Source organism: Embiotoca jacksoni, unplaced genomic scaffold (genome assembly GCF_022577435.1).
Source record: "Embiotoca jacksoni isolate LCO1_2020_lvr unplaced genomic scaffold, fEmbJac1.0.p SCAF_9, whole genome shotgun sequence".
NCBI classification, from domain to species: domain Eukaryota; kingdom Metazoa; phylum Chordata; class Actinopteri; family Embiotocidae; genus Embiotoca; species Embiotoca jacksoni.
The window spans coordinates 1129128-1154319 of NW_027185447.1; the positions used below are offsets into that span (position 1 = coordinate 1129128).

At 41.0% G+C, this 25192-nt stretch overlaps 1 protein-coding gene across 2 annotated transcripts in view; it reads right to left on the reverse strand.

Moving 5' to 3' along the window:
* Window positions 1-880: 880 nt before the first annotated feature.
* Window positions 881-25192, reverse strand: part of LOC138193533 (plexin-A1-like) — a 261016-nt gene continuing 236704 nt past the window's right edge. For both annotated transcript variants that reach the window (XM_069141669.1, XM_069141668.1), the window contains exons 24-33: window positions 24063-24129; window positions 20005-20151; window positions 19203-19362; window positions 18414-18517; window positions 18220-18316; window positions 16343-16533; window positions 11958-12127; window positions 11051-11263; window positions 8799-8949; window positions 881-7029 (exon numbers count right to left, since the gene is read on the reverse strand). In XM_069141669.1, coding sequence (XP_068997770.1) covers window positions 6934-7029; window positions 8799-8949; window positions 11051-11263; window positions 11958-12127; window positions 16343-16533; window positions 18220-18316; window positions 18414-18517; window positions 19203-19362; window positions 20005-20151; window positions 24063-24129 — 1396 coding nt within the window. In that variant the 3' untranslated portion in view covers window positions 881-6933. The remainder of the gene's footprint in view (window positions 7030-8798; window positions 8950-11050; window positions 11264-11957; window positions 12128-16342; window positions 16534-18219; window positions 18317-18413; window positions 18518-19202; window positions 19363-20004; window positions 20152-24062; window positions 24130-25192) is intronic.

The following is a 25192-nucleotide window of genomic DNA, read 5'->3' on the forward strand; positions in this document are numbered from 1 at the left end:
TGAATTGAATTTAATTGAATTGAATTGAATTGTTAGGTGTATTACATGTGTTGCTGTAATACGGTTCTGCATAATTGGATGGTCAAACCGAGGACTTTCACTCAGGAGGCTGCGGTTTGAGTCCGTGAGAAAGTCCCGCAGATTGAAGTGCTGGGTTAGATAGGAATCCATCCAAAGAGCCATGCAGGGAGTTTGGTGAAAAGAACGCAAGAGGGGAAAAGACAAAAAATGTGACAAAAGCAGTCAAGTACAATAAATATTAGTGTTCCTTTTTTTCCCACCACTTAATGGTCCTCAGTGTTAGACATGTTGTATTTTTTTTTTATTTCCATGCTCAAGCTGTTTTGAAAGATTTACAGTACACAATAAGCAAATTCGGTGGCACAAGAAGATTCTAAGGCACATTTTCAATCACATCATTACTGCAACACAGCACTCATGTCTGACAGTGTCATTTAAGGATTCACTGGTCTGACAGTCTCTGGGATAATTTCCATATTTTCACTTGAATGGATACGGGTGGATGGATGACTGTGCTCTTCAAACTCAGCTTTGCATCTTCCTGGCTCACATCAGTAAGGGATTCTGACAGTAAAGTCTGGCAAGTAAAGGCTTGTCATCATCATTTTCTTTCTTATCATTTTCAATGTCATCTTCAACATCACCGCGGTAAAACAGAGAGGAAATCAACAGAAGAAGTAGTGTCTGCTGTACCAGAATATGCAGAGTACAGTAAACGTGTATTTAAGTCTTATATATGCTTCTTTTGATCTTTCGAGTTCTTGTGTGGTGACGTGCACTTGAGATAAACCTAAAACTTGTTACAACTTTCAAATCCACAACTTTGAGGGTGTACAGGGAATAAAAACATCAGACGAGCCAGATTTAGCAAAAAACATGTTTAATCTCTCCTTGATGCGTGTCTATTTACACGTAATAAATCTGCAAAATAGGAAAGAGCAGGATATTTACACGGGCGTGAAACAGCCAAAACCTGTCACAGCAGCTTCAAGTCTGAAACTCTTAAAAAGGTATCAGAATTCATATAGTATTAAAATTCTTTAAGGTATTTTTTTTTTCCCATTCTACCTCTCTCCTCTTTAATCTGTGTGAAGTTATTTTACGTCCTCTGCTCCGTCTCTGAAATGTACTTTAATCAAAGTGAACTCAGCAGGTGAGGAAGCTGAAGAGCTGGAACTGCGGGGATGGAAAACCTGTCAGCGTCGCTGTTTGGGGGTCAAAAATGGTAGATGAAGGTACGTTTTAATGTTGTGCAGAGGTGTGTCTTTGTGATGGGCTGAGCTGGTGTCATGTTGGAGGGTGCAGCCCGTTACTCATACACAGGTACATTTCACAAAGTTATCAGAATAGATTTTAAAGATGGCTTTCACAATGTTCAAAGCATGGTGTCGGTCCGTGGACACGTTTTAGTTTCATATTTCTATGAATGACCTTTCTTACTAAGCTTTAGATGAGAGAATTGATACCACTCTCAAGTCTGTACACTTGAGATGGAGTTAAATCCATAACCTTATTATCTCAGGTTACCAGAAATAATCCAAGGAAGGGGAAACCAGGAGCTATTACAGATAATTCGAGTTAAAACATAAATTTTCCAGCTGTACTAATACAGACACCATTAGGCTGCCATTTGACTCCTTTACCTGTCAGACTTTATGCTAAACTGAGTTAACCATCTCTTAGCTCCAGCTGTAACTAGGGTTGGGTTTTGTTCTAAAAATTTCAATACTGGTACCTTAACTTTGATACCGTTACTTTTTTCTATGCCAATTTTCCAGGATCCATTTTAAGAAAAAGACAAATCCTTTACACATTGCAGTACAAATTTCTCCTTTCCATGCATTTTATGGCAGAGGACAGCTACAAATCAAAAGATGTCCAAGTTACAATTCACGGATGTTCCCGGAACACCTCTGATGAAAGCGTTCGCTCAAGGGGACAATTCACCAATTGTCACCTCACGTATGTGATCAGTAGACACCAGCTTACCCGCTGCACACAGAGAAACCTTGTTTTAGTGCAGCACAACTCTGACAGGTTTATGGCCAAAGATTAATTTAAGAAGAGTAAAATAAGATCCTCTAATCTAAATTTTAAGCTAAATGAGTTGAAACTGAGGGATTTTATTTTTTGGGGTGGGCTGCTCGAGCAAAGTCTATGCACTGCTGTTGCTCACTAACACCAATGAGATTTCCTCCTGTGTAAATGGAGCAAAAGTTATATATTTTCAAAACAAAAATGTGTTCGCATAGATGTAGCGTAGGCATGAAAATTTGGTGCCAAACAACAAGGCATTTTATGATGCTAAATAGTCCTGGTTGGTGTCATAAAAGTATCCAAGTTTGATACCCAGCTCAAGACATAGAATACAGTAATGAGAGTGGTATTAATCATTTCCCTAAATCTTGGGAAGAAATACACTTTGTTTTCCTATTTTGAGAATTGGCTCAAAAGAATTTCAATATTAATATTATGTCTGTATGTTAAGCTGTTGTCAGGATGTAATTAGCTTAGCTGTGCTTAGAATTCAGTCTTAATGCTTGTATGAAGACAAACATAAGTACCTTCAAGCAAAGTGAAAAACGTAACATACCAACAACCTAAAAGCTGTAAGTTATGGAATGTATGGTTCTGGAGGGAGTTATGTGTTGAAGCTTCTTTGTTACATTCATTGTGTGCTGCGTACAGTAGCTCCAGCATTTTACCCTCCCTTTGTTGAATTTACACTTCTCTTAAAATGAGATGCAATTTCTTCCTCAGACACCTTTTTAAGTGTCTGTATTGTTCGGAATTGACAGAGCCAAATTAGCTCTTTGCTTATTTAAGCTCAGCTAAACACGTGTCTGAGCTCCAGACTTAACAAACAGACTGGTGTCAATCTTTTCATCAACTTTTTGAAAATGTATGATTTTATGAAATAAAGTTCAATATATTTACATCCATTTTCTACATAGTAAGAGGCTGACAAGGCACAGTGAACATTTGTGCGTCGGTCAAACGGCCAGAGAATCTCTCCCTTAACTTTCCTATTCTCACTCCACCCTCCTTTATAACCGTCGGTTTTTATGTGATAAAATGAAATGAGCGCCACAGATGTGACAGAATGGAAAATGAAGCGGTGCCGTGGCCTTCAAAGGACTTCCTCTGCCTTGCCTGAGTCTTTTCATCTTTTACTCCAACAAGTGGTGAAGCAGAAAACGAGTATCAAAACTGAGAAACAAAAGCACTACAGACCACTTGGGCCTGATCGCATCAATGTGCGGATTTTTTTTTTTCTATTTTACTCCCTACAAAAGTGATCCTATAGGGGCACGAACTAAGCATCATTATTGAATTTTTTTTTTGTTTGTTTTTTTTTTAAATATCACTAAAATCATCTTTACAAGTCTTCACCAAAAGAACAACTAAGCAAGTGAATAGAAGTCACACATCAATGCAGTGGTCCACATCCTCCGACTGTTTCATTGCCTCAACTTTACCAATCATCAAAAATGAAGTCAAACACTAAGTACCTTCAGTTACCGAGTATTTAAATGACTTCAAATGAAAAATGCTAAAATTGTTTTGTGGAAGAACTGAAAAGCAGATGGATCAAAGATAATCTCTTTTCACAGAGATGTTCTCCTGATGCAGATGAACAAAGCTTTGGTCAGCCGCCCTGAATGTTGTTTTACCCTGTGTAGATCAGTGGTTCAAGTATTGAAGCGCATACAGGACGTTTCTGTTCACACACACACATTTGTGCTGTCAGATAAAAACACAGTGCGAATGACAGGCTCATGACTATATTAGAGTTTTGAATGTACACTGGGTTCTTAAAGGGTTTTCAGAAATTATCATAAATTCATCAAGGACAAAGTATGTTTGTTGGACTCAATAGTTTTTACTTGACAGCAGCAATATGTGTTTGGCTTAGTGGCATGAAGGTTGGTACAGATCTGGTAATTGTATGTGAAAACAAAACAAAAAAAACCATCTCCCAAACAGAAAAAAAGAGATTGCTTTACAGCTCATTTCTAAGTGGATACAACTGGAAATCGTCATTCAATTAATATAGCATTGGGAGTCATCTTTAGCATGCCAGCATGTTAGTAGTAGCTAACATTGCCTAACAGGTGACATGTGGCTCGTATGTAGCAGTGCCCCACAGTTGCTTTAATATAAAACAATAATTAAGCTTATTTTAGTTTTATTCTTATCGAAACTACGTCATTATTTGCCAGTTTGTTAAACCATGCGGCTCAGACTACAGGGATCGCACCTCAAAGAAACACTCCAAAAGGGACTAAATTCACCACAAATTTAAGAGGATGAAACTCGCTAATTTCACCGAACATGACAAGTCGCACTTAAACTTCATGCTGTAAAACTAGCATACTAATAATTAAAATGATACATTCTTTTCGTATGCTTTTCCAGTTGATCTACCCGCAAAATAGAATAAGCCAAATAACTGCTATAGTTCTGGGTCTCGGACCCCCGGAAAGACTCACAGTGTTACGTTAACTTCCAATTTGAAATAAAACCTACCAGCCCTGGCCTGCAAGGTTCCTGATGTAACTGCAAAGCACTTCAAAGCCGTCTGAACTGGACTGAGCACTTTACTATCAGCTGGTTAACGGGCCCTTTCCCCTCAACCACAGGAGAAAAAGGTTTGGAGGGAAGCACTCCTGAAGAGGAAGAAAAAGGAAATGACTTTGAAGCATTGGTAACAGTTTCCATATTGCATTTGAAGCCTTTAACTCTTATTTCTCATGATGATTTTTTTTTCCAACCATAGGCATACAAAGAGTTCATCCAGGTGCTGTGGTTGTTGATTTGTCTGGTGCTTTGTACTGCATGACAAGCTTTTACAGAATGGATGACCATATATACATCACCATGATTTGTTCACTGGAGTTCAATCCTTTGTATTTTCCAGCCTTCATAATTAGCCGTGTGAACTCCTCGGAGAAAGTCTTGCTGCTAAATGTGTGATTTTTTTTTTTTTTTAAGCGCAGCAAGTTAATGTGGAGCAGCACACGATTGAAGGAAGGAAAACATTTGAACTTTTTTTCATTTTTACCCCTATAAACCACAGAACAAAAAGAAAACAAAAAAAAGAGAAAGGCCTTAAACTGGTACAAAAACACTCACATGAAGCTACATTTCATTATCTTTTCATAAACCTCATTCACATTTCAAAAAGGGACCCTTTAGCTTCACCACCTTCATGGCAAACTAGAAAACAAAAAATTGACAATACTGTATCACTTTCTTCTGGACAGCAAAACTAGCCTTCATTTTGGATGGTGCATTTCGGTAAATGTTTCAGACGAGAGGGGAGGTCTAGAAAACAAGAAGCTGCGACGCCCATTAGATGGATCTGCTAAAATGACTGCCTGGCGCCTCTACAGTCGAGGTCGGCTTCCACAGAAATGCCTTTTGTCCCATCTAAACCAGCTGACCATGCCTCGATGTATTTGGTTTCCTCTAAAACAAACACAAAAGCACTGTAGGTCAGTTGGCTCACAGGCGGCTTCCAGGCATCATTTGTCCTTTTACTGTCTACAGAGCCACAGATGTGGCACACAATGGCCCCAAGACCTCATGAAGTATAGAAAGTGTCTATAATATATATATATATATATATATATATTTTTGCCATTTACCTATTTTTAAACTCTCACTTTCAGTCACTAAGCATGACAACATTTTCATCATAGCACATTTTCATCGAACGAAAAGAAGTCTGTTTGCACTAAACAACATTCAAAGTAAAACATGGCACAGGACGACTTTTTCCTTGTGTTTTCATAAGTTTTCATCCTGGAAATATCAAATCCTCTTCTCAAACTTATCTTTTTGTACATCGAAATGGAAAACATTTTTTTCAGCTTTTCATTTGTTTTAAAAACAAAAGGTTTGTATTTATATATCTATATATATATATATTCATATATCCTCTTCTCTCTTTTGATTTAGCTTTGTTGTGCAAATTCAGCAGTAACACAAGTGGCACAGCACTGGGGCGAGTAGGCAGTCGGACAAAACAAAAAAAGAGAGTCAAATGCAATAACAAATCAAATACAGAGTTATGAAACTGTCCTTTGTTCGACAACAGTGGAGTTCTTGTTGGTAGAGAGTTGGAGAGTCAGTGCTGGAGAAAGAGTTTCCCTGCAAAGTCCTTCCTCTTGGTTGCCCTGCAGTGGCGGCAGCTTGTTGCCGAGCATCCAAACTGCCGAAGCGTCTGTGAGCAACGCACTGATTCTCTACCTGCTCTGTGGCCGCTGCTCTGCAGCTGTCCCTGACCTCTGACCTCCCTGTGAAGGACTGCAACAGAAACGAGAACTTCCTTACAGGGATCAAATATCGCAATAATATATCCTGGATTTTTACTGGCTCACAGTCTGAACCGTAGCCTTGGCTGTGGAAAGATACCCGCCGGCAGCTTGTATGTTTCCTGTAGCGTTCCAGCTCCAGTTAGATGAGTTTTTGGTCACCACTGTGCATGTACTGGTCCTGATTGTGGCCAAAGTACCCAACTGCTGCTCCCATCGGACTCTAGATGTGACGAGGGCCTTGATGACAATAAACGCTCTCCTGAGCTGAGGTCCCTGTCGGCTGAGGCCGTGGGGCGCAGTTCATTTGGTTGTTCATGGCAGGGTTGGTGGCTCAGAGAAGAAGAAGAAAAAGAAGAAAAGAAAAGCCAGCCCGGCTGACGGGGGTCTTAGTTCCAAACTCTGCTGTCTCTCCAGTGTGCTGCTGCTGCTGGGTGCTTGTGTCCTCGCAGTCTTTCCCGCTGCTGTAGGTTGTTGTTTTGTGAAGGGTGATAACGACAGACTTCAAACGTCGAGGGTTAAAATGTCACAGGGCGTCAAAGTGGTTGGTTAGCCACTTCTCCGCTAGCTGGGGCGTGTGATTGGCTGGTCCTCAGCTAGCCAGGGCCATGGTGTCGATGACCTGCTCCAGCTTGCCGCGTAGTCGCTGTCGGCGCGACTGATCATCCTTCTGCAACGCTGACAGGATCTGGATGCAGAGAAGGAAGACGATTACTTTGCATCATCACGCCATAATCACTTCTTTCGAACCTAAAGCATGCAGCAATGCGCAGTGGGTGCATTTATTATGCTCCTTAACCGTAGATGCTCAAAATACACTCCAACTCTTCAGCAGACAGAATGCTCTGATGCTAATTTCCGTTCACAGGTTAGCGATTACAACCAGACTGATGCTGACTACAATGGCTGGGTTGGCAGGGCATATGTGAGGACCAGTGGGATGTCTATAATTGTATGTTAATTGCCACTGAGAATGTGTGCAGGAGTGTGTGTGTGTGTGTGTGTGTGTGTGTGTGTGTGTGTGTGTGTGTGTGTGTGTGTGTGTGTGTGTGTACATTAGAATGTGTGTGCGAGTATGTATAGCGCATTGATGTGTGTGCGAGTGTGAGGCCAGCGCTCGTGTTAAAGGCGGTGAGGACTGTGCAGCTGCCTACATCTGGATAATAGGCTGTAATGAAGGGGAGCAGTTGGTTTGAATGGAGCCAGCTGCAAGCAGCCAGCGTAACGACTGTAATACTGCTGGTGTGGAGGGACGGAGCGGAGGAAAGAGGGGGCGCTTCTTTCACCAATTAAAAGCAAGATGAAGTTGAGGAGGAGAGAAAGTACAGACATATGGCTCCTCAATCGAAATAGGACATTTAGTGAGCATCGATTTGTGCACATAGACGCAAACGACACAAATAGACCTGAAACATTCAGGCGACTCTGACATCTGTCTGTATTTGTAAAGCTATTGCCAAAACCCTGTTAGCTTAGCTTAGCACAAAGACTAGAACAGGGGGAAATCAGCTGGCCTGGCTCTGTCCAGAGGTAATAAAATATGCCGACCAGCACCTTTAATGCTCACCTATTAGCGTGCTTTATCTTGTTTGTTTAATCCATGCAAAACAAATCTACAATAAAAAGAACAAGCGTGTACTGATCTCCTCGCCTGTGCCTCACTGTGACTTCCAAGGGTCTTGTTGTCACCTTGTGTTTCAACCAGAGATTGAATGTACCCAGCCAATAAATAGTGTGGTGCATAACTATCTGTGAAACCCCAGCGTACTGTTTTTAATGGCACAGATTCTGAATCTGTTCCCTATTCATTAAAAGTCTTTGTGTGGATGAAGATGGCCACACATGAATAACTCAAGAAAAATATGTGTCTGATAGTTCAAGTTTTGATCTTTCAAATAGCAGGTTTTAAATGGGGTTTTTTTTGTGTTTTTTTTTTTAATTTTATTTTTATAGCTTTGCACCCTGATTCTTTTATAATGCTCATATTTACTTGGTGCGGTCCTTGCTGGTTGCCTGGCGATGACAACCCTTGGCGTACACAAAGCAGAATGGTATTGATCTTCTCATCTAACTCTGAACAACACAGCAAAATAAGCGTTTTTTCAAATGACACACTGCTCCTTTAAGAGCTTCTTGGTTTGTACACACATTTTCAATTTTAATTGAGCTGCAGCATCTGTAGGAAACTGTATGTGCAGGTCTTTGGAAAAAAAAAAAATACATGAATTTAGTTAAGCTCCAATAAGTTCAAATTTGTGTTGAGCTCATGCCCTAATGTGCATCCTAATGGTGGTAATACCTTCCAGCCTGTACTGATGTGGACTGGTTATCAGCGTAATTGAATTAAAATGACTTCATGGTATTAGTCAAGACAAGTAAAGGGACGGGGAGACCCAGCCCACCCCTCTACCAGATAATTCTACTGTTCGTTCTCTCTGATGTGCAGCGGGAGCTCACCTCATCTTTGTATTTGATGATGTACGAGTAGATCTCGTGCAGCGCAGACATGCTGTTGAACTGGCTGAGGTGCAGGCGGGACTGCTCTGCTAGGTAGGCACTCATGTCCTGATCGCTGATGGCTGGCATGCGGGAGATATCGGAGTAATACCTGGAAGAGAAGTCAGGAAGAGTTTTATTCATCGCGCCATTTGCATTCCCTCCAAACCTCTACCTAACCGTTATCAAATATTCTGGACGCACGCAGCAGCTGCTGGTCAGGCTCCTCACCGGGGGATTCATACAGATTCATACAGATTTCCATGCACAATATTTAGCTGATGTTTCCTTTGTCTTGTAACGGGACACTTTGACAGGACAAATGGCTATATCTTCTAACATATTGTATTGTATTGCATAATTTGACTTTTCAAAAAGGAGATGGAGAGGGTGGGGAGGGGGGAGAGCAGCAGCGAAAAGTAAAAGCATTTAGAGATGCACACCTGCTTCTGTGACTCAGTCATCTCTGGTTTAGTTCTCACGGCTGGTGCCTGACCAAGTGGCAACCCACCGTGATGTCACCCATTGGTTTGTTGGCTGGCACCATTTTGGTTTTTTTGAGCCAGAAGTGACCATATTTGGACCAGCTGGGGTGACGCGAGGGGTGGATCTCACTAAGAACCAGAGGACAATACACCCAACCACCCATTCCTGAAACCGGACTGTACCCCAAGCATGTCAATCAAATCAGACACGCATTCCTCTCTTTGAGGCCGAACACCGAATTAATTATAGAATTATTTTTGGAAGAACAACCAGAACCTGATCAGAAGGAGAGAATTTTGCAAAAATTACGTGAAAAAGCGTATTGACTTTGTATTCCAAGTGAAAAGTTGATGGTTTTTGATTAGGAGTCTATTGGAGGCACAGGTTTATTGGGGTCAGCTCCTAGTGGCCTGTGTTGGTACTGCACTTTAAGGCCCTTCTGCATTGCCTTCACTTTTCAAAACTCGAGAAAGTTTCAGACAGTTGTTCCTGATTTCAGCCTCATTCAGTGGCTGAAATAACTATATATTTAGCAGCTCCTTATACAAAAGCAGATTGATTTTCACCACTTTATTATGTTGGGTATAAAAGAAAAGAGAATGTTGGGAGGAGAAGTTGTTGAGGTTCAGTCTGTCAGGGAAACACCAACCTTAATATTTATCGACTCGTGTTGTTGGCTGCATCGAAGGAGCAAAAAAGTCAGTTGAAATCGATGCCGGAAACAACACAGAATATTTAGAATACATCCCAATACTGAGCTTTACCCGGACCTGTGTGCAGAATCAATATATCGGCTACCTCAAGGTTTCCTGCAGCAGGGCAGGCTGGGATACAGTGTTGGTTAGGAGGCATAATAAAAACAAAGTTCAGCTGAATCCAGTTAACGCTCAAGTATAAATCCTTATCTCACACTGCTGCCCAATGCTCTCTGGAAGCTGGAAGAGGCTGCATGAGGAACACGTCATTTACTTTTTAACTAACGTAGTTTAATTAGTATTATACATGATTTTTAACCAGCAGCAGTTGATAAACTGTAAATCTGGCTAACAAAAAAAATCATGACTAATTCATCATGTCACACATCATCTCCACATGCTGACGGAGGAGCTGCAACGCACACTGCAAAACAAAGAGTCCGGTAAGAAGCAGCCTAAAAAAGCGACTTAGAGCCTATTGGACTCTTCCCCAAAAGTAGAAACAATAACTGTAGCAAGAGCTGGTGGTGCATTCACTTATCTTGAGTTTAGTTAAACATTCTGGAGCTGAATAAAAGATGAAGGGTGAACCAGAGGACATTTTTCTGAGAGCCTCCGTTTTAAAATGAGAAGGCAAACAGCTGCTATAAATCCTTCCTGCACCTCTGTGTTTTCTGTCTTCACTTGTTACTTAAACAAACTAAAGTAAAGGACATTTTTGCGTTGGAAGTGGATTCGCGTGAAGCTGGCATCACTGTTACCCTCTACACTCTGTATGTTCTGTATTTATGTTTATAAGCCGGGAGCAACACAGCTGTAATTACAGCGTGAGTTTGTGTTTTAAACGCCAGCAGCAGATAAACCTGTAATGTTGTTATAATCTTACAGCTGCTTTTAGCTCTGTAGTTTAATAGTGTAATTAACTGTCAAATTAACACCCCTCCTCATTTTTCTTTCACTCTCCAGCCGTCCACATAAATGTTTTTTTTCATGTACTCGATTTGAATGTCGGTTTGTTGTGGTTCGTCTTACCTCTCTACCCAGTTCTTGTAGTTGGGGATGTCTTTAGCGTAGAGAAGCTTATTTGAAGGCGAGTCTTTTCCCAGTTTGTGTTCGGACGTGGAACAGGAGTCCATGAAGGTCTGCGCCACCACAGACAGACAGGCGTCCGTGATACTGTTCTTATGGATGTCAAATACAAACTGGGGGTTCTTGATCACATTCACCCAGAACCGTAGAGGAAGACTACAGAGAGGAAGAGAAAATGCATCAGTCCAGTGTGTACATTAAGGCTGTCTTGTTTTACTGGCTTATATTGTCTTTATTTTAGTCTTGCTCAGTATGAACCGCAGCCTTCACGCAATGAGGTAGCTGTCTGCTGCAAAATACATTTGGCCAGAACTTTATAAATGCTGAGCAAATACAGGAAAATACACGTAAATGAAATAAATGTTCATAAATAATGTATGAACAAACATTTTGCAGTGCTACTCTGAAGATGTTATTAGATCGAGCAGTAAATCATAACTAAACATCCGACACAGCATCTCTTTTAATTTTCTGCCCATTTTGCAGACTTGTATTTATTGATTTAATTTAATGCCTACAGGGTTGATTGTACAATGTTGTTCACTGTTGTTTGCAGATGGGCTACATGCTGTAACACTAACATTTAAAACTACATCCTTTTGGCCATTTGAATACTCTTTTAATGGCCATTTCCATTGCAGTCAGTCACTTCCAGAGATTTCAATGCAAATGTCATGAGGACCAAAACTGAAGACACCTGAAGATCTCTTGAGTGCTGGAGTTGAAATTTCACTTCCCAGAATGAGCTTCCATCTCATAAGTCTGCATCCAGTTTCGATAACACTGCACCATCCGTGTTAATTCCTTTTTCAGTGACCGCAGGTTAGAAGACATTAACTCTCCGACTTACCAGTTGCTCTTCCAGGTATGTCGCACGTCGTAGTCTGTGATGGAGTGTTTGTCGGCCTGCTCGTCCAGGAAGTCGAACATGTACTTGATAGCCAGCGGCAGCGCGCTGCCTCTGTGGGCTGTGCTGAAAATGGTCTCAAACAGGTCGTCCACAAACTTCTGTAACGTACCCTGAATGGAAGAATGAGGGCAGAGGAAAAAAAAAAAAAAAAGAGGTAAGGAACTGTGATTTTAATCTAGTTGTAATCCTTGTTGGATTTCATTCATCTTTGTTTATTAACAGTTTTGATGTGAAATTTAGTTTTGTGTAGCTTTTAGCTGTGTTTTGGTAATCAGCTTTGGTTGAGTACGATGGGTGTTTGTTTTCATTTCTGTAACGTTCTTATAAATAAATTGCATTTTGAACCTTAACTTTCTACTGCAAACATTTTGAGTGCACATGATACAAATTATTCTGCTTCATTTATTGGTTCATTTTGGGACATTTTAAAAATAAAAATATTTTATTTGTATTTTTGGGACCCCCCCCCACCCAGTCAGAACTATTATTTCATTGCCTAAGGGCAACATTGTGCGACAATGCTACCAAATCACAGAGAAATGTATGAATTTATAGATCATAAAATAATTTTCAGAGGGTACCAAAATCACAAAATCTTTACAAACTGACAGTATATCATAAAACAAAAGAAGTAAAAACACTTGAAACATTTTCACGTACTGGATTTCATACAGACATGTGTTTGCATCACAGAGCGGGTCATGTCATATGTACTTCATTTAAATGAGATTTCCCTCCATGTGAAACCTTAAAAAAGCAGTTCTTCTCTGCTGTAAAACAGAGATGGACATTGCACTTTTTGCACATCACTTATGGTGTTCCTGGACACCCAGGAACTGTCTATAAAAACATGTACAAAGTTTCCAATGCTGATGAAAACACAACAAGAATAATCACAGTTCAATAAAGGAGCGCTCATTAGGAGTGAATAAGAATGTATTTAAGTCGTGATAGTTTCACTCATCAATTTTGGTGGTTTGGTGGAGTTGGGACAGGACCCCGCAGCCTAGACGCTGGAAGGGTGGAGCAGAGTATGCAGATTCCATTTTTTTTTTGTTTATGTAGCAACAAATCAAAACATGAGGCATCTCAGGGCACTTTAGACGGGACCACAACAATTTAACAATTCCCACATCAGACAAACTCAGACAGCTGGAAGGGAAGCACTCCCTTTAGCAGCATAAAACCTTAAGACAGCTGAAAGGAAGAAAAAAAAAAATCCCTTTTAACAGCAAGAAACCTAAGACGTAAAGAGGCTCAGAGCAGCAGGAAAAAGCTCACACAGAGACCCGAAGATGAAACGTGAGGCAAGAGATTTTTCCATATTGAATTCAATAATAACGTTAAACACATGAGCCTCGTTTTGATATTTGACCCATAATTTGAGTGCAGTCTGCTTTAGGAAACTAAAACCCTGTTTTTTTCACTTGTGCTCACACCTTTTTCTCTTTTTCAATCTTCAACTGTTATTGCTGTAAAATAAGTTAATTTAAATTAATATATATATATATATATATATATATATAATAACAAGTATATTTAGTGCATGTATTCTGTACAAATACATGTAATAGTATGTGATAACATCCAAACACGTTGTCAGCAAACCCTTTGTTAAAAAGTACCCTTGTGGCACAACAATGCCCAGGGGCAACGGAAAGAAAAACTGGATTTCTGAAAATGCTATATGAATAAAACTTCATAAAACCTGACAAAAGCCTTCTTTACACCTTTATACGCACAAATATGTTTTTTATTTGGAGTTAGTAGTATTTTTTATTTGGATCCCCGAATGTTACCTTCTTACATCGTGTGCTCCTGTGACCATGTGTCAGAAAAGGATGTCCCGCCTTCAGATGATGCTTGATGGTGACTCCTACACCTTATTGGAACATTATCTAAAACCTTTTGGACCATTTAAAGGTCATGGGGCTGAAAAAAACGTTCCGTTGCCTGAGAGCGACGCTGTGCAGTAGGGGTTAAATAACTTGTGCCAAAAGGTCTTTGATATAAACATTGTATGTTATTATATATGAGTATGAGCTGGGTTCTCATTTCTGACAGGTTTTTTTTTTTAACATGTTACCACTGCTGTTGACTTCACTATAATAATCGCCCTGACCATTTTTTGTTGTTGTTGTTTGGGTTGTGTCTTTGTTTGTTTTGAAGTAATCATATATTTATGTGTTGAGTATTTTTGTACTGCCACTGAGGGTCAATCTACCCACAACTCCATTAAGATATAGAGCTCTGAAATCCCATATCCTTCATTTTCAAATCAACCTATTAATCAGGAGAGAAGGGCATCATGTGAAATCTCAGAGAGGAACAGCAACAATAGTCCCACTGCTTTGTGCGACAGAATGTAGTGCACTGTTTCCAACCACTTGAATCCACAGCGCCTGAATGGGCTGTAAATGTGTGCATGTTTAGTATGAATGGCCCCAGTGGGTATCACGGCGATAACTCGGGCTCAGAGTGACGCGCTCATACCCGCTGAGCTCTGCAGAATCACAAACAGGAACACCAGCCCTCGGATTTGGATGGTGCCGTCCTCCAATGACAATGCTTCAACATAATTGTACATCAAATGTAGCTAAATGAATTTTCCTAACAACACATTTGTTTCCCTGACTTCTCCATCTGGCACAATCTAACAGGGAAAAAATGTTTGGTGATCATTTTTCATCAGCCGCTGCGAATTGGAACAGGAATAATTTCTGTCCCAGACACGGATGAAAGTATCGCGATCTGCATAGACAAGACGCCCGGGCCGACGAGCTCAGAGAAACAGCCACGGAGAGACAAGGACAAGATGAGCTTCTCAATTGCATTTGCCGCTCTGTTTTTTTTTCATCGTGCCTGACCAAATCTTCAATCCCTCAACAAATTACCTGTCTCCTGACACCTCCTGTATCGGCCTCCCTGCTCTCTGCACCACAAGTCCACCTTTTATTAATCTGTTTTTTTCTTATTACCCGTGGAAATTGAAAAGCCAGCTCCCTTGTAACTGCTGCCCATTGCTATATTTTCATCCCCCTCTCACAATTAGGGAAGAGATGGTGAACTGAGAGACACTGAAAGAGGGAAGGAAAGACAGCTAGGCCGGCTTCTACTGCAAGAATCCAAGATGTAGGCAGTCTGTTTACTCTTGTGTTTGTGTTTATGTATATTGGTGACCAATTTAGTTTAGCAAATTTCTCTCGCCTCATCAACAATAAAGAACACATTCTCTTTCAAACAATCACAACTTAGTGCTTCACTGGTTTCATTTAGAATCCCTACAATTCTTAAAAAGGCTCAGATCATCTTGATGCAGGAAAAAAAACCCTCTTAAACCTGTCAAGGTGTGAATTACAGAAAATACCTGTAATTACTGAATTACTAGAAATACCTATTATATATAAATTCATTGGTTTTCTGAAAACCAAACCAACCACTGAAACTGCATTTCTATCAGTGCACAGCAAGGAGAGAAGTCCAACTGTCCTTTTTTTCCATCCACTGGCGGTACCACAAGGATGAGTACCTGATCATCTGGTCACAGTTTTTCTTACCATGACTACGCTGATGATACCTGACACTATCCATCCTTCCTACCAGATGACCAGACTGTCTCCACTGTCAGATCTCAGGCTAACCAATGACATCTTAGAATAAATGATGGACTGCTCCGTTAAGTCTCCAATAAGACTGAACTCCTGGTGATCCCAACCAATCCTTCTGTGCAGCTGTGTGTCTCAGTCTTTTCTGATGGAACAGTTTAACTCCTCTTTTTAATTAATCCATCTGTCTACACAGGCTGCATAACGTCTCCTGCTTTGCTCTAGTACTCTTTATAACATGCCCAGAACATCACCATATTGTTTAAGTCTATTAAGTCTGGTTTCCTTTCCTTTCATGCATTAGGTTATGAGGTTATGTGAGTCAGAAAATCTCCTTCCCAACCATTTCATGTGTGGTCTCTCATTTGCTGTACTTTGTGTTACTTAATGCACCTACTGTCACTCTGACTGTATGCTTTGGATGCAAATGCTAATGTGTATACATTTACCTGGTTTAGGATCGTTAACACCCTCAGATTTAAAATATTTAATATATTTTAAGACCCCTCAAAGATCTGCGGAGACTCTGAATTCAAAGTTTTTCTCTGCCATTAAATAGGTGAGGTGGATCACTCTGCCTTGAAGGGATGATAATGCAGAAAACATTCCCCCAGTCTGAGTTTTAGTGTCCCCTCGATAGTTTTAAGTATTGTTTGAGAAGTTTTTCTGCACTGACAGGTTATAAAAAACTGCGGTGTAGTTTAGTCCTCTGGGTCTTACTTTCGTAGCGAGCAGCCTGGTCAGGTAGATCTCAGAGACCATCTTGCTGCCTCGGTCGCCCTCCCTCTGGTCTGAGTGGTCGTGGTTCTTCACCAGATGCCACAGTTTGGTTCCACTCTCCAGGTCAGGCGTGATCATGGGCGTTCGGGATCGTAAGCTATCCGGACTGCTGGCTGTCCTCAGCATGCTCTCTAAATGAAAAAAAAAATGTTATTTTTAAATTAGAAAGAATTATGTCAGCTCGCTTTAGAAACCACGTGATTCCTGAGAACAAACAAGGGCAAACTTTCCATTTAAAATCCCCCTAAACACAAAGTGTCTCTTTAATATTTCTCACCCACCCCTTTTCTCCATCATTTGTGTCTGTTTCATTATTTATGGTGTGAGTGTCAAAGCTGATTAGAGAAAAGCAAGGAGATATCAGCGACTGTTCCATTTAGGGGTTGAAGGCACTAGGGAGGAGAGGTGCACAGGGGGAGATGATTATCTGCTCAGTAGCTGCTGCCTCTGGGGTAGAAAGCAGGAACGAGCAGGAGAGAGACAACAAGAGAGAGATGCTGATGCATGTTGCAACCCCCTTTAGTGCCGGGTGAGAGGACAGAGTGGCGACTCGATGAGAGGAGAGGGGAGAAGTAAATGTGGGGGAGATGACAGGAAAAAGGGGGCGGGCGAGCTAAATGGGCAGAGGGACCGAAAGGTCAGGAGGAGTCAGGAGAGAGAGGGGGTGAAATGGAGAGTAATGGGAGAGCACGAGATAGAAAGGCGAGAGAGGCTGATTGGGGGTGTATCTGGTGCTGCTGATCCTTCTGCCAGCCGGGTGCTGAATGGCTTTGATTCCAACCTCATCATGACCATCCGTGGCCGACATTTTCGCCTGCTCAATAACACACTTGTTCACGCACACAGCCGTTCACGAACACACGCACACACACACACGAGTTTAAAAAAACAACATTCAAACACATTTTTTTTTCTCATGAACAAATTTTCAGTGAATTATAACATGAGATGACTCAGTAAAAGGAAAGCTCCAATTTCAGAATGTAAATTTCAACATCTCTCTTCACTATAATTGTGTATTCATTCAGTGCAGGTGTTGTGTGCTGCACTCATTCAGATGTTTGCCACTACTTCACATTTTCAATATGAAGATACCATATGATATGTTAATGTCGTGTTCACAGCTCATATCTTCTTCCCTTAAGTGCCCAATGATGAGATTAGAGTAAGAACGAGAGGTCTCCTCTTTTCTACCACAATCATTATATAGATTTTTAAAAAATAATAATTTTAGGGCAATTTTCAAACTACACACTGACGAAAAGAAACAAATTCCAACCTACACTTTACCCTTTTATCGCAGGTAGTTTTGGAGAAAAGCTACATTGCCTTGGATCTAAAGCAGATCAGTAGCAATGATAGCAGCCGTGCATGCATGAGGGTTAATACCCATTCAGTATCAGATGAGGGTCCAGAGTAATTTATCTTCTAAATAGTTTAATGTTCCGGTGGTAAATACCATAGTGGCGCTGGGCCTCTGTCTATCTAGCTGCTATGTCTCCTTTCTGTCTCTCTCTCTCTCTCTTTGGCTCTGTCAGCTGGGGATCGAGGTGTCTATTTTAATGCCTGTCATTTATGGACTGCTTGGAAATAGCCATGAAATAGCCTTGGCCTGGGCTGATGGCAGTGGATAAAAAGGATTGCCATTCACTCAGATGGGGTAAAAAGAAAAAAAAAAAAAAAGGCCCGATCATGGCCTCGACAAACAAAGGCAAAGAGTGAATGAAAGAGCGTCGGCGGGTGTGGGGGAGGGGAGGCGGTTAGAGGGATGGGAATCATTGACGGAATGATTTAAATGGGATGAAGTGGAGCCGTACCGTATCTGCTGAGGCTCTTGGTGAAGGTGGAGGAGTTGGAGATGTTATAGGCAGAGTTCTGCTTTGGCACCAGGGCGATCACAGAGCCATCTGTTACCTGCACAACAAAGAGCACACGCCGACATACTCGCTGTATGAATCAGTCTCGGGAGCCGTCTCTCGCTTGTCTGTCAATGCATGGGCTTGTTTCGTACCTGATAGTGAGCCAGTGTGTTGAGTCTCTTCCAGTCATTGTCGATCTTTGTTGTGACGTCTTCATCCTGCAGGATGATTCTGGCCATCCGACCTTGACGCCATTCTTCAAGAAGAGGGAAAAGAGGTTGAATGAAGCTCATGCAGTCAGATATCACCACTGAGTGGTGTAATTGCACCGGCGTAATGCCATAAAACTGAAGGGACAGATGACTAAAGATGGACAAAATGAATGTTCTCGCTGTGTCTCGCACCCTCTATGCAGGCAGAGTGGACATGTATTTACTCCATTGTGTCTTTGGGTCACTTTTAAACTAATTTAATTCTGGTGCTTTTCTAATGGTTTGGTTTTGTCATGCTATTTTACATTAAAGTCAATGGCGAGTGACATTTGTTTTTCCCCATACAGGGTCAAGGATGTGTTTCAAGCCAATGTTCCCAGATGTGCTGGTGCTGACCAGATATTTCCCTCAGGCGAAGAGAATAAACAAGATTCTTCATGTGGCCAGAAACACAAGTTCAAATGACAAACTTTGAATCTGCTAACAGTTAACAGTTTGCTGACACATGCAATCACAATAACTTCATAAGTTGATTTTATATCAAGTTTGTGTTTACAGGATTTATTTTGCTGGCCCCAAGGCATTGCTGAATACGTGAGGGAGGAATGTTCAAGCCAAACTAGTGTTAAGCTGCAGTGCAATGAGCCCCCTTGGCCACTTTAAGTACACCTGTGCAATTCATTACATATTAATAAGCATGCACAGCACGTACAGAACTGGATGTCTTACCCAGGTCCATATCAGAAGCCTTTGGCCTTTGTGAGTAGGGGCTGCCTTTGTACACAGCGTCGAGCAGCTTCTCTTTGACCTGAGTGATGGTGTCACAGTTCAAACACTTGACCGTCACCTCGGGGGCGTTCTCATTCTCGGGGTTTACACAGTGCAGCGTCTGGCAGAGTAGCAGGAGGAAACAAAGGGAAATGGAAACAGACAAGAGAAGTTCGGCTTAATCAGGGAGACTGCGAGGACTCTGCCAACTCGCGAGATGTTTGAATGGCTGTTGAGGTGCATTTGAATGTACTTGACAGCATTTTCACACGTACTTTGTTTGCAGCAGCTATTTTAAAAGCTGGACATGTTCCCTATCTGTTTAGACTGTTTTGGTTCATAATAACTCTGCATTCACACTTGGGTGCAGACCAAAACAACTGTGTCAGATCCTGCTGACAAGTAGGTTTGTCTGCATGTTTCCAGTCCAAACCTGAAGTGCTTTGTTTGGAGAAACAATGTGGTGGAAACCAGGCAGTAGACGGGCCAATTCCAGGCCAGATCTCAGTCTCCCTCCAAACACAACCGATGCTGAAGCTCCATGTTTCCCACTCAAGAACCCCCCCCCCCCCCACACACACACACACACACACACACAGCAGACTCCTGACTAATTAAGGAAACAGTGTCACCCACATTTCGACAGCTGATTAGGAGTTTTAAATTTTCATCGCTGTCAAATGTGACTAAAGCTTAACAACTCGTCAAGTGATTCAGACCGAAGCAGACGCATCAAGCCAGAAGACACAGTGAGTTTACTGACCAGTGTTTTGTAGTCAATCTGTTGCCTGATGAGCTTGTCCTCACTGAGAGAGTAGCGGGCTTCTCCCGTGATGGCGTCGATGGGTCCCTTCTCCATCTGCTGCTTGATGGCACAGTAAAGCATGAACAGAGGCTCCCCGGCGCACTCCTGGTGAGAGAGACAGCACAAATAGATGAGTTATGTGCAGTTCAAACAAAGAGTGATTTTCCTGTCACATATTTTTTTTGTTTATTTGAGTAATCGTTGGTGGAGGGGAAACCACCCAGTAATTCCAGACAAAAAGCAGAGATAAAAGAAATACCTAAACTTCAGTGTGTTTAGTTTTATTGCCATCAGTTATCTAACTATCTCCGAGTGCGGCTCTGTCCTGCTGTGTTGGGAAAATACAGTAAAAATGTGTTAAAATACGGAATTTAATTAACATACTGATTCAATTTTGAGGTAGTTCATGAAAGCATTTGCTGCTCTGAAAACGACAAAACTATTAAAGACTTATTTTACAATCAGGTGCAGAATCATTGCAGTTTCTCAGCGTGCTGTACAGTACAGTAAGACTACAGTTCACCTGATTTACACAAAGTGTTGCTGACTAAGGTTAATCAACAGACTGTGTTTAATGTGTGTTGTGTGTGTGTACTTTAAAAATTGATTGAAGGGAAGACACTTTTGGAATTGCGAGTGTGTATTCATCCTGCAAGGTATGTGATAAAATAATAGTTGTTTAATAGACCGACACAGTTAAATGAAAGTGTGTTTCATTTTTCAGAAATCTAACAAGATTATGTCTGTACAAACAGACAAAATAATAACCGAATCATACAAACGAATCATTGACATACAAAGTCAATGCAAAGATGCGAATGCCCGCGAAATCGCGCCTGGAGACGCGAAAGGATGCGCAAGTTGAAAATATTTAACATTTGCTTTTTCGCGTTTGGTCTGAACACGGCTTAACATATACGGCTTTTCTTTCGTTTTACAAAACATCAGAATGGTCCTTTGCTAAATAGATGGATGGGAAGGCTTTAACTGTTTAGTGCCAAAAAAAAAATCCTGAAATCTCTATCAGATATTCCCCGACTGTGTTTAATAGAAGAAATGTTCCACTTTAGTTGTTAATAATGGAATTTCTGACATCGACGGACGGAAAGGACGGATGTGAAGTGACAGTATCCCTGACCTTTGACCACCAAACCCTAATCAGTTCATCCTTGAGTCAAAGTGAACGTTTTAGCCAAATTTAAAGAGATTCCCATGAGGTGTTACTAAGATACCGCGGTTGTGAGCATGAGATGGACGGCCGGAAGACAAGACAAGACGACATCATAATTCGGTCTCTTCTCTTCGGCTGTCACCGGCACAGAGGCATAAAAATGTTCCACAGCTAGCGCTTCTTTCTGGTCGATCTATTGAATATCTGTCTAAAATCCTTCCACACTCCCTTACTATTTTTCTACTTCCCCTCCTAAAGTGATCTAAAAGAAAAAAAATCCTACCAGTGTGAAGGAGCAATACAATTAAATGTTTGACATCGACCCTTAAAATCTTCCCAAAATGATGTCTCAAAATGCGAAGGATAAAGCAGTGTTATGTAAACATCTCTCTTTTCTGTAGGAGGACTGAAAACAGGGTTATATAAATCTCTTCAGTCCTCTCTCAGACACAGATGTTATAAATATGTTGCCCACTCTCCCCTCCATCAAAGACACTTGCCAATCAATAGTGTCATTAGTCATCACTTGGGCCCAAGGAAAACACTCCCAACTGAAGTAGCAGCAGTTTAGAGGGGAGAGAGAGGACACATCACGGCCAATACTCGTCCTGACGAGAGTTTAATGATTGACCGTGCGGTGCTCAGGGAGATACTTCAGACTGTGTGTGTGTGTGTGTGTGTGTGTGTGTGTGTGTGTGTGTGTGTGTGTGTGTGTGTGTGTGTTGGAGATGCATGAGGTCTAGATAAGAAGAGGGGAAAGTGCTAATTTATGTCTCACCTTCAAGCACACTCAAAAACTGACTTTTTCTTTTTAACACACACGTTCCTTCTTTTATCTTTCCTTCTCTCGCCCTTTAACACCCGTCCTCAACGCCTTACTCTCTTTTCATCTTCCTGCTCTTCTTCTCTCTCTCCTGTATTCAAACACTGTGTTTGCAGCCTGTCCTCCCTGCAGCTGCTTTTGCTTCTGTATGTGATAATGATTTCATATCGCTAACATCCTGTTTTCATTTTTTAACTGTTTCACCTTTCTATCAAATCTAAATATAGTACATATTCAATGCACCGATTTAAACACATTTCCTGAAATTCCTGAGTATTTTATAACTTGCTACTACACCTCTTTTTTCTGATTGACCATCTATCTCCAGATATTACCAATTGTTCTTTACTTTTCAACTTTCTTTTACATGTTTTCCTTCATTCTTTTTCATTTTCTCCAAACGATCCCGTCCAATGAAAAGCCTTCATGCTACCTGTCACCTCATGTTTTTCATTAATTGAATCTTCTCTCTTCTTCTGTCCTCTTTTTACATGACTCACACTAATGAGCCTTTTCCCCTTTAACTCCTACTTTCTTCTTCCCCCTCACCCTCTTCTTCCCTTTCCCTCTTCCTAACTTCTAATTGTCATGTCCTACTCTATTCATCTTCCCTCTCCTCACTACCTCCAGTGCCCACCTCTCACCCCGTCCCGTCCTCAGCCCCCCCCCTCCCCCCCCTCCCCCACTCCCATCCTCCCCACCCCCCCCCACTCCTTCCACCGCCATACGCTTTAAGAAGCTCGTTAACATCTGGGCCAATTAGGTGGGCAGCTGCTAACGAGACAGCAGCGAGCGCACATTACAGTGTTAAGGCTGTCGCTTCGGCTTCCCGCCTTCGTCGCTCGGCCGCTGCATGCTTGTCCACGTAATTTGCCTTTACTTCGCATACTGGCTTCATTAAGGCTTCCTAATTGTATGCTGACATTTACATTTTAAGGATATAATGATGGCTCTCGCTGCACAGGGAGAGGAATCGGTACAGATTCCTGCATCGCTAACAATCAGTAGAAACTATTATTCAGCAAAGCATGAGTCACGAATTCGGTGTATTTTGTATTTTCTAGTTGAAAGTAAGTTACAATTTTGGTGCATTTTGACACACTGTGAGGACCCTTTACATGTATATACTATAATCCAGTTATGCATACGGATATAATCATCAGAACAAGAGAATGCGACGCAGTTTAATGCCATCTTTGACACAGTTTCCCCCTAAAAAGTCCCCACATTTTCTGCTGACTACGTGACTATATTAATTAACACATTGCAGTCTTAATGTGATTAGGATTATAATGGCATATGAGGACAACTTCAAGTCTTACAATATGTAATTAAAGTGTGGAGAGGAGAAGAGGACACCACTGAGAAGGGAGAGAGAAACATCAGAAAATATTTCCTTGCTTCCTTTCATTAAACAGCCACCGTAATGGTGAGAGACAGGAAGAGGAGACAAAGGAGGACAGGGAGGACAGGGAGGAGGTGGTGTGTGAGGACAGCACCAGCGACATGCCGTGAACCCTCCCCCGGTGAGGCACGTGACCTTAAGGCAGAGAGGAGAGTGACAGTGGAATAATGACAACAGAAATGACACAGATGAAAGCGAGATCAGAGGAAGAGAAGATGTGAGCTAAAAGAACGACATGAAGATCAGCGAAGAGGACGTGTCAGCTACAAGAGGGAAATTAGTAGAGGGGAGAGGATCTGTGGACCAAAAAAAAAAAAAAAAAGACATTATAAAAGCTGGGAGGAGGAAAAAAAAGCCTGCTGCTGTGAGGCTTTGATGATCTTCTGTATGTGTATTGCACTGCAAAGGCAAGAAAATATGCAGCCAAACAGGAAAAGCCTTTTAATAATCACAGTGAGATAAATGCAATAGAGAAATAATAGAAGCCAGGGGCAGTTACCGCAGTTCTCTAACACACAAGCAGTATAAACTGTATGAATCTACTTTAGATGATGACTATTATTCAGTGTTTAACAGACAGAAAACATATTGAATCAAGATAAATGATGGTGCCTTACCTTGAGAAACTTATACAAGAGGAATGTGAACCAGTTGGTCAGCATCTTCTCAGCGACAGACTCCGTTCTAACACGCACAGGAAAAACAACAGCAACATATATTTAAAAAATAATAATAATAATAAGCAACATGATAATTAAAACAATAACTATTTGCTTGTCATTTTTGGGGGGTCTTTGGGTCCATAATTTTCTAATAATATATATTAAAAAGGATGTTTCTTTGAACAATCTACAGAATTTAGTAATCATTGTGAAAATAATAATAAAAATTAAGTTTGTTGAGAGTTCGGTTGTTTTGAATTGAGAAGCAGTTGTTGATTTCCAGAGGAAATGTCGAAAAACGATTTGTTCACAGGATACAAGTGATCAAAACATTTGGGTCTTTGCCCCGATCACTGCTGAGATATTTCTTCCATGTGTCACAATGGAACTTAGTCGGCGAGAAATCCCCCTTAGAAAACTCTGCAGATGTTTCCCCATCTGCAAACACTTGGAAGATCAGAGCTTTATGTTGCTTTCACATTTCTTGGGGTGAGACAAATCTGTGTACGTGTGTTTATCATGTGTGACAGACAATGAGGATCCTTGACTCATTGATGGGTGATATAGTTTTGCAGCATCCATGTTGTGGTTATAGATTTTCAGGGGAGCGGAACACAGAATAACACCACAACTGCATTCAGTCATATATTCATTAAAAACAAACATGTAATGCTATGCAGTTCCTCTTGTACTCTTTTAATTCACGTATCAGTCGAGATATTTTGCTGACTGAATCCTGAATTTGGTTTTATTTGTATGTATCGTTGTTTTTTGTGTGACTATGACAAAAATGTGAATAACCTGTGAACTACTGTCAAGTCTCCTTTTATCCTACTTTATCTACAGTCGTTAGTGCTTATGTTTGTGTTTATTTATCTTATTTTATCCTCCCTCATTTCCCACCTTTATCATCTTAATGTTTGTCTGTAACTCCATTATACTATTATATTATTATTACATTATGCATAACCATCAATAAGGGTGATTTTTTTTTTTAAAACCATTTACTGAACCTCAGAAAATTACTTTAAATATAAAAAATTGTTAAAAATACCATTTCAGTCAATGTTTGTTTTCTACCACAA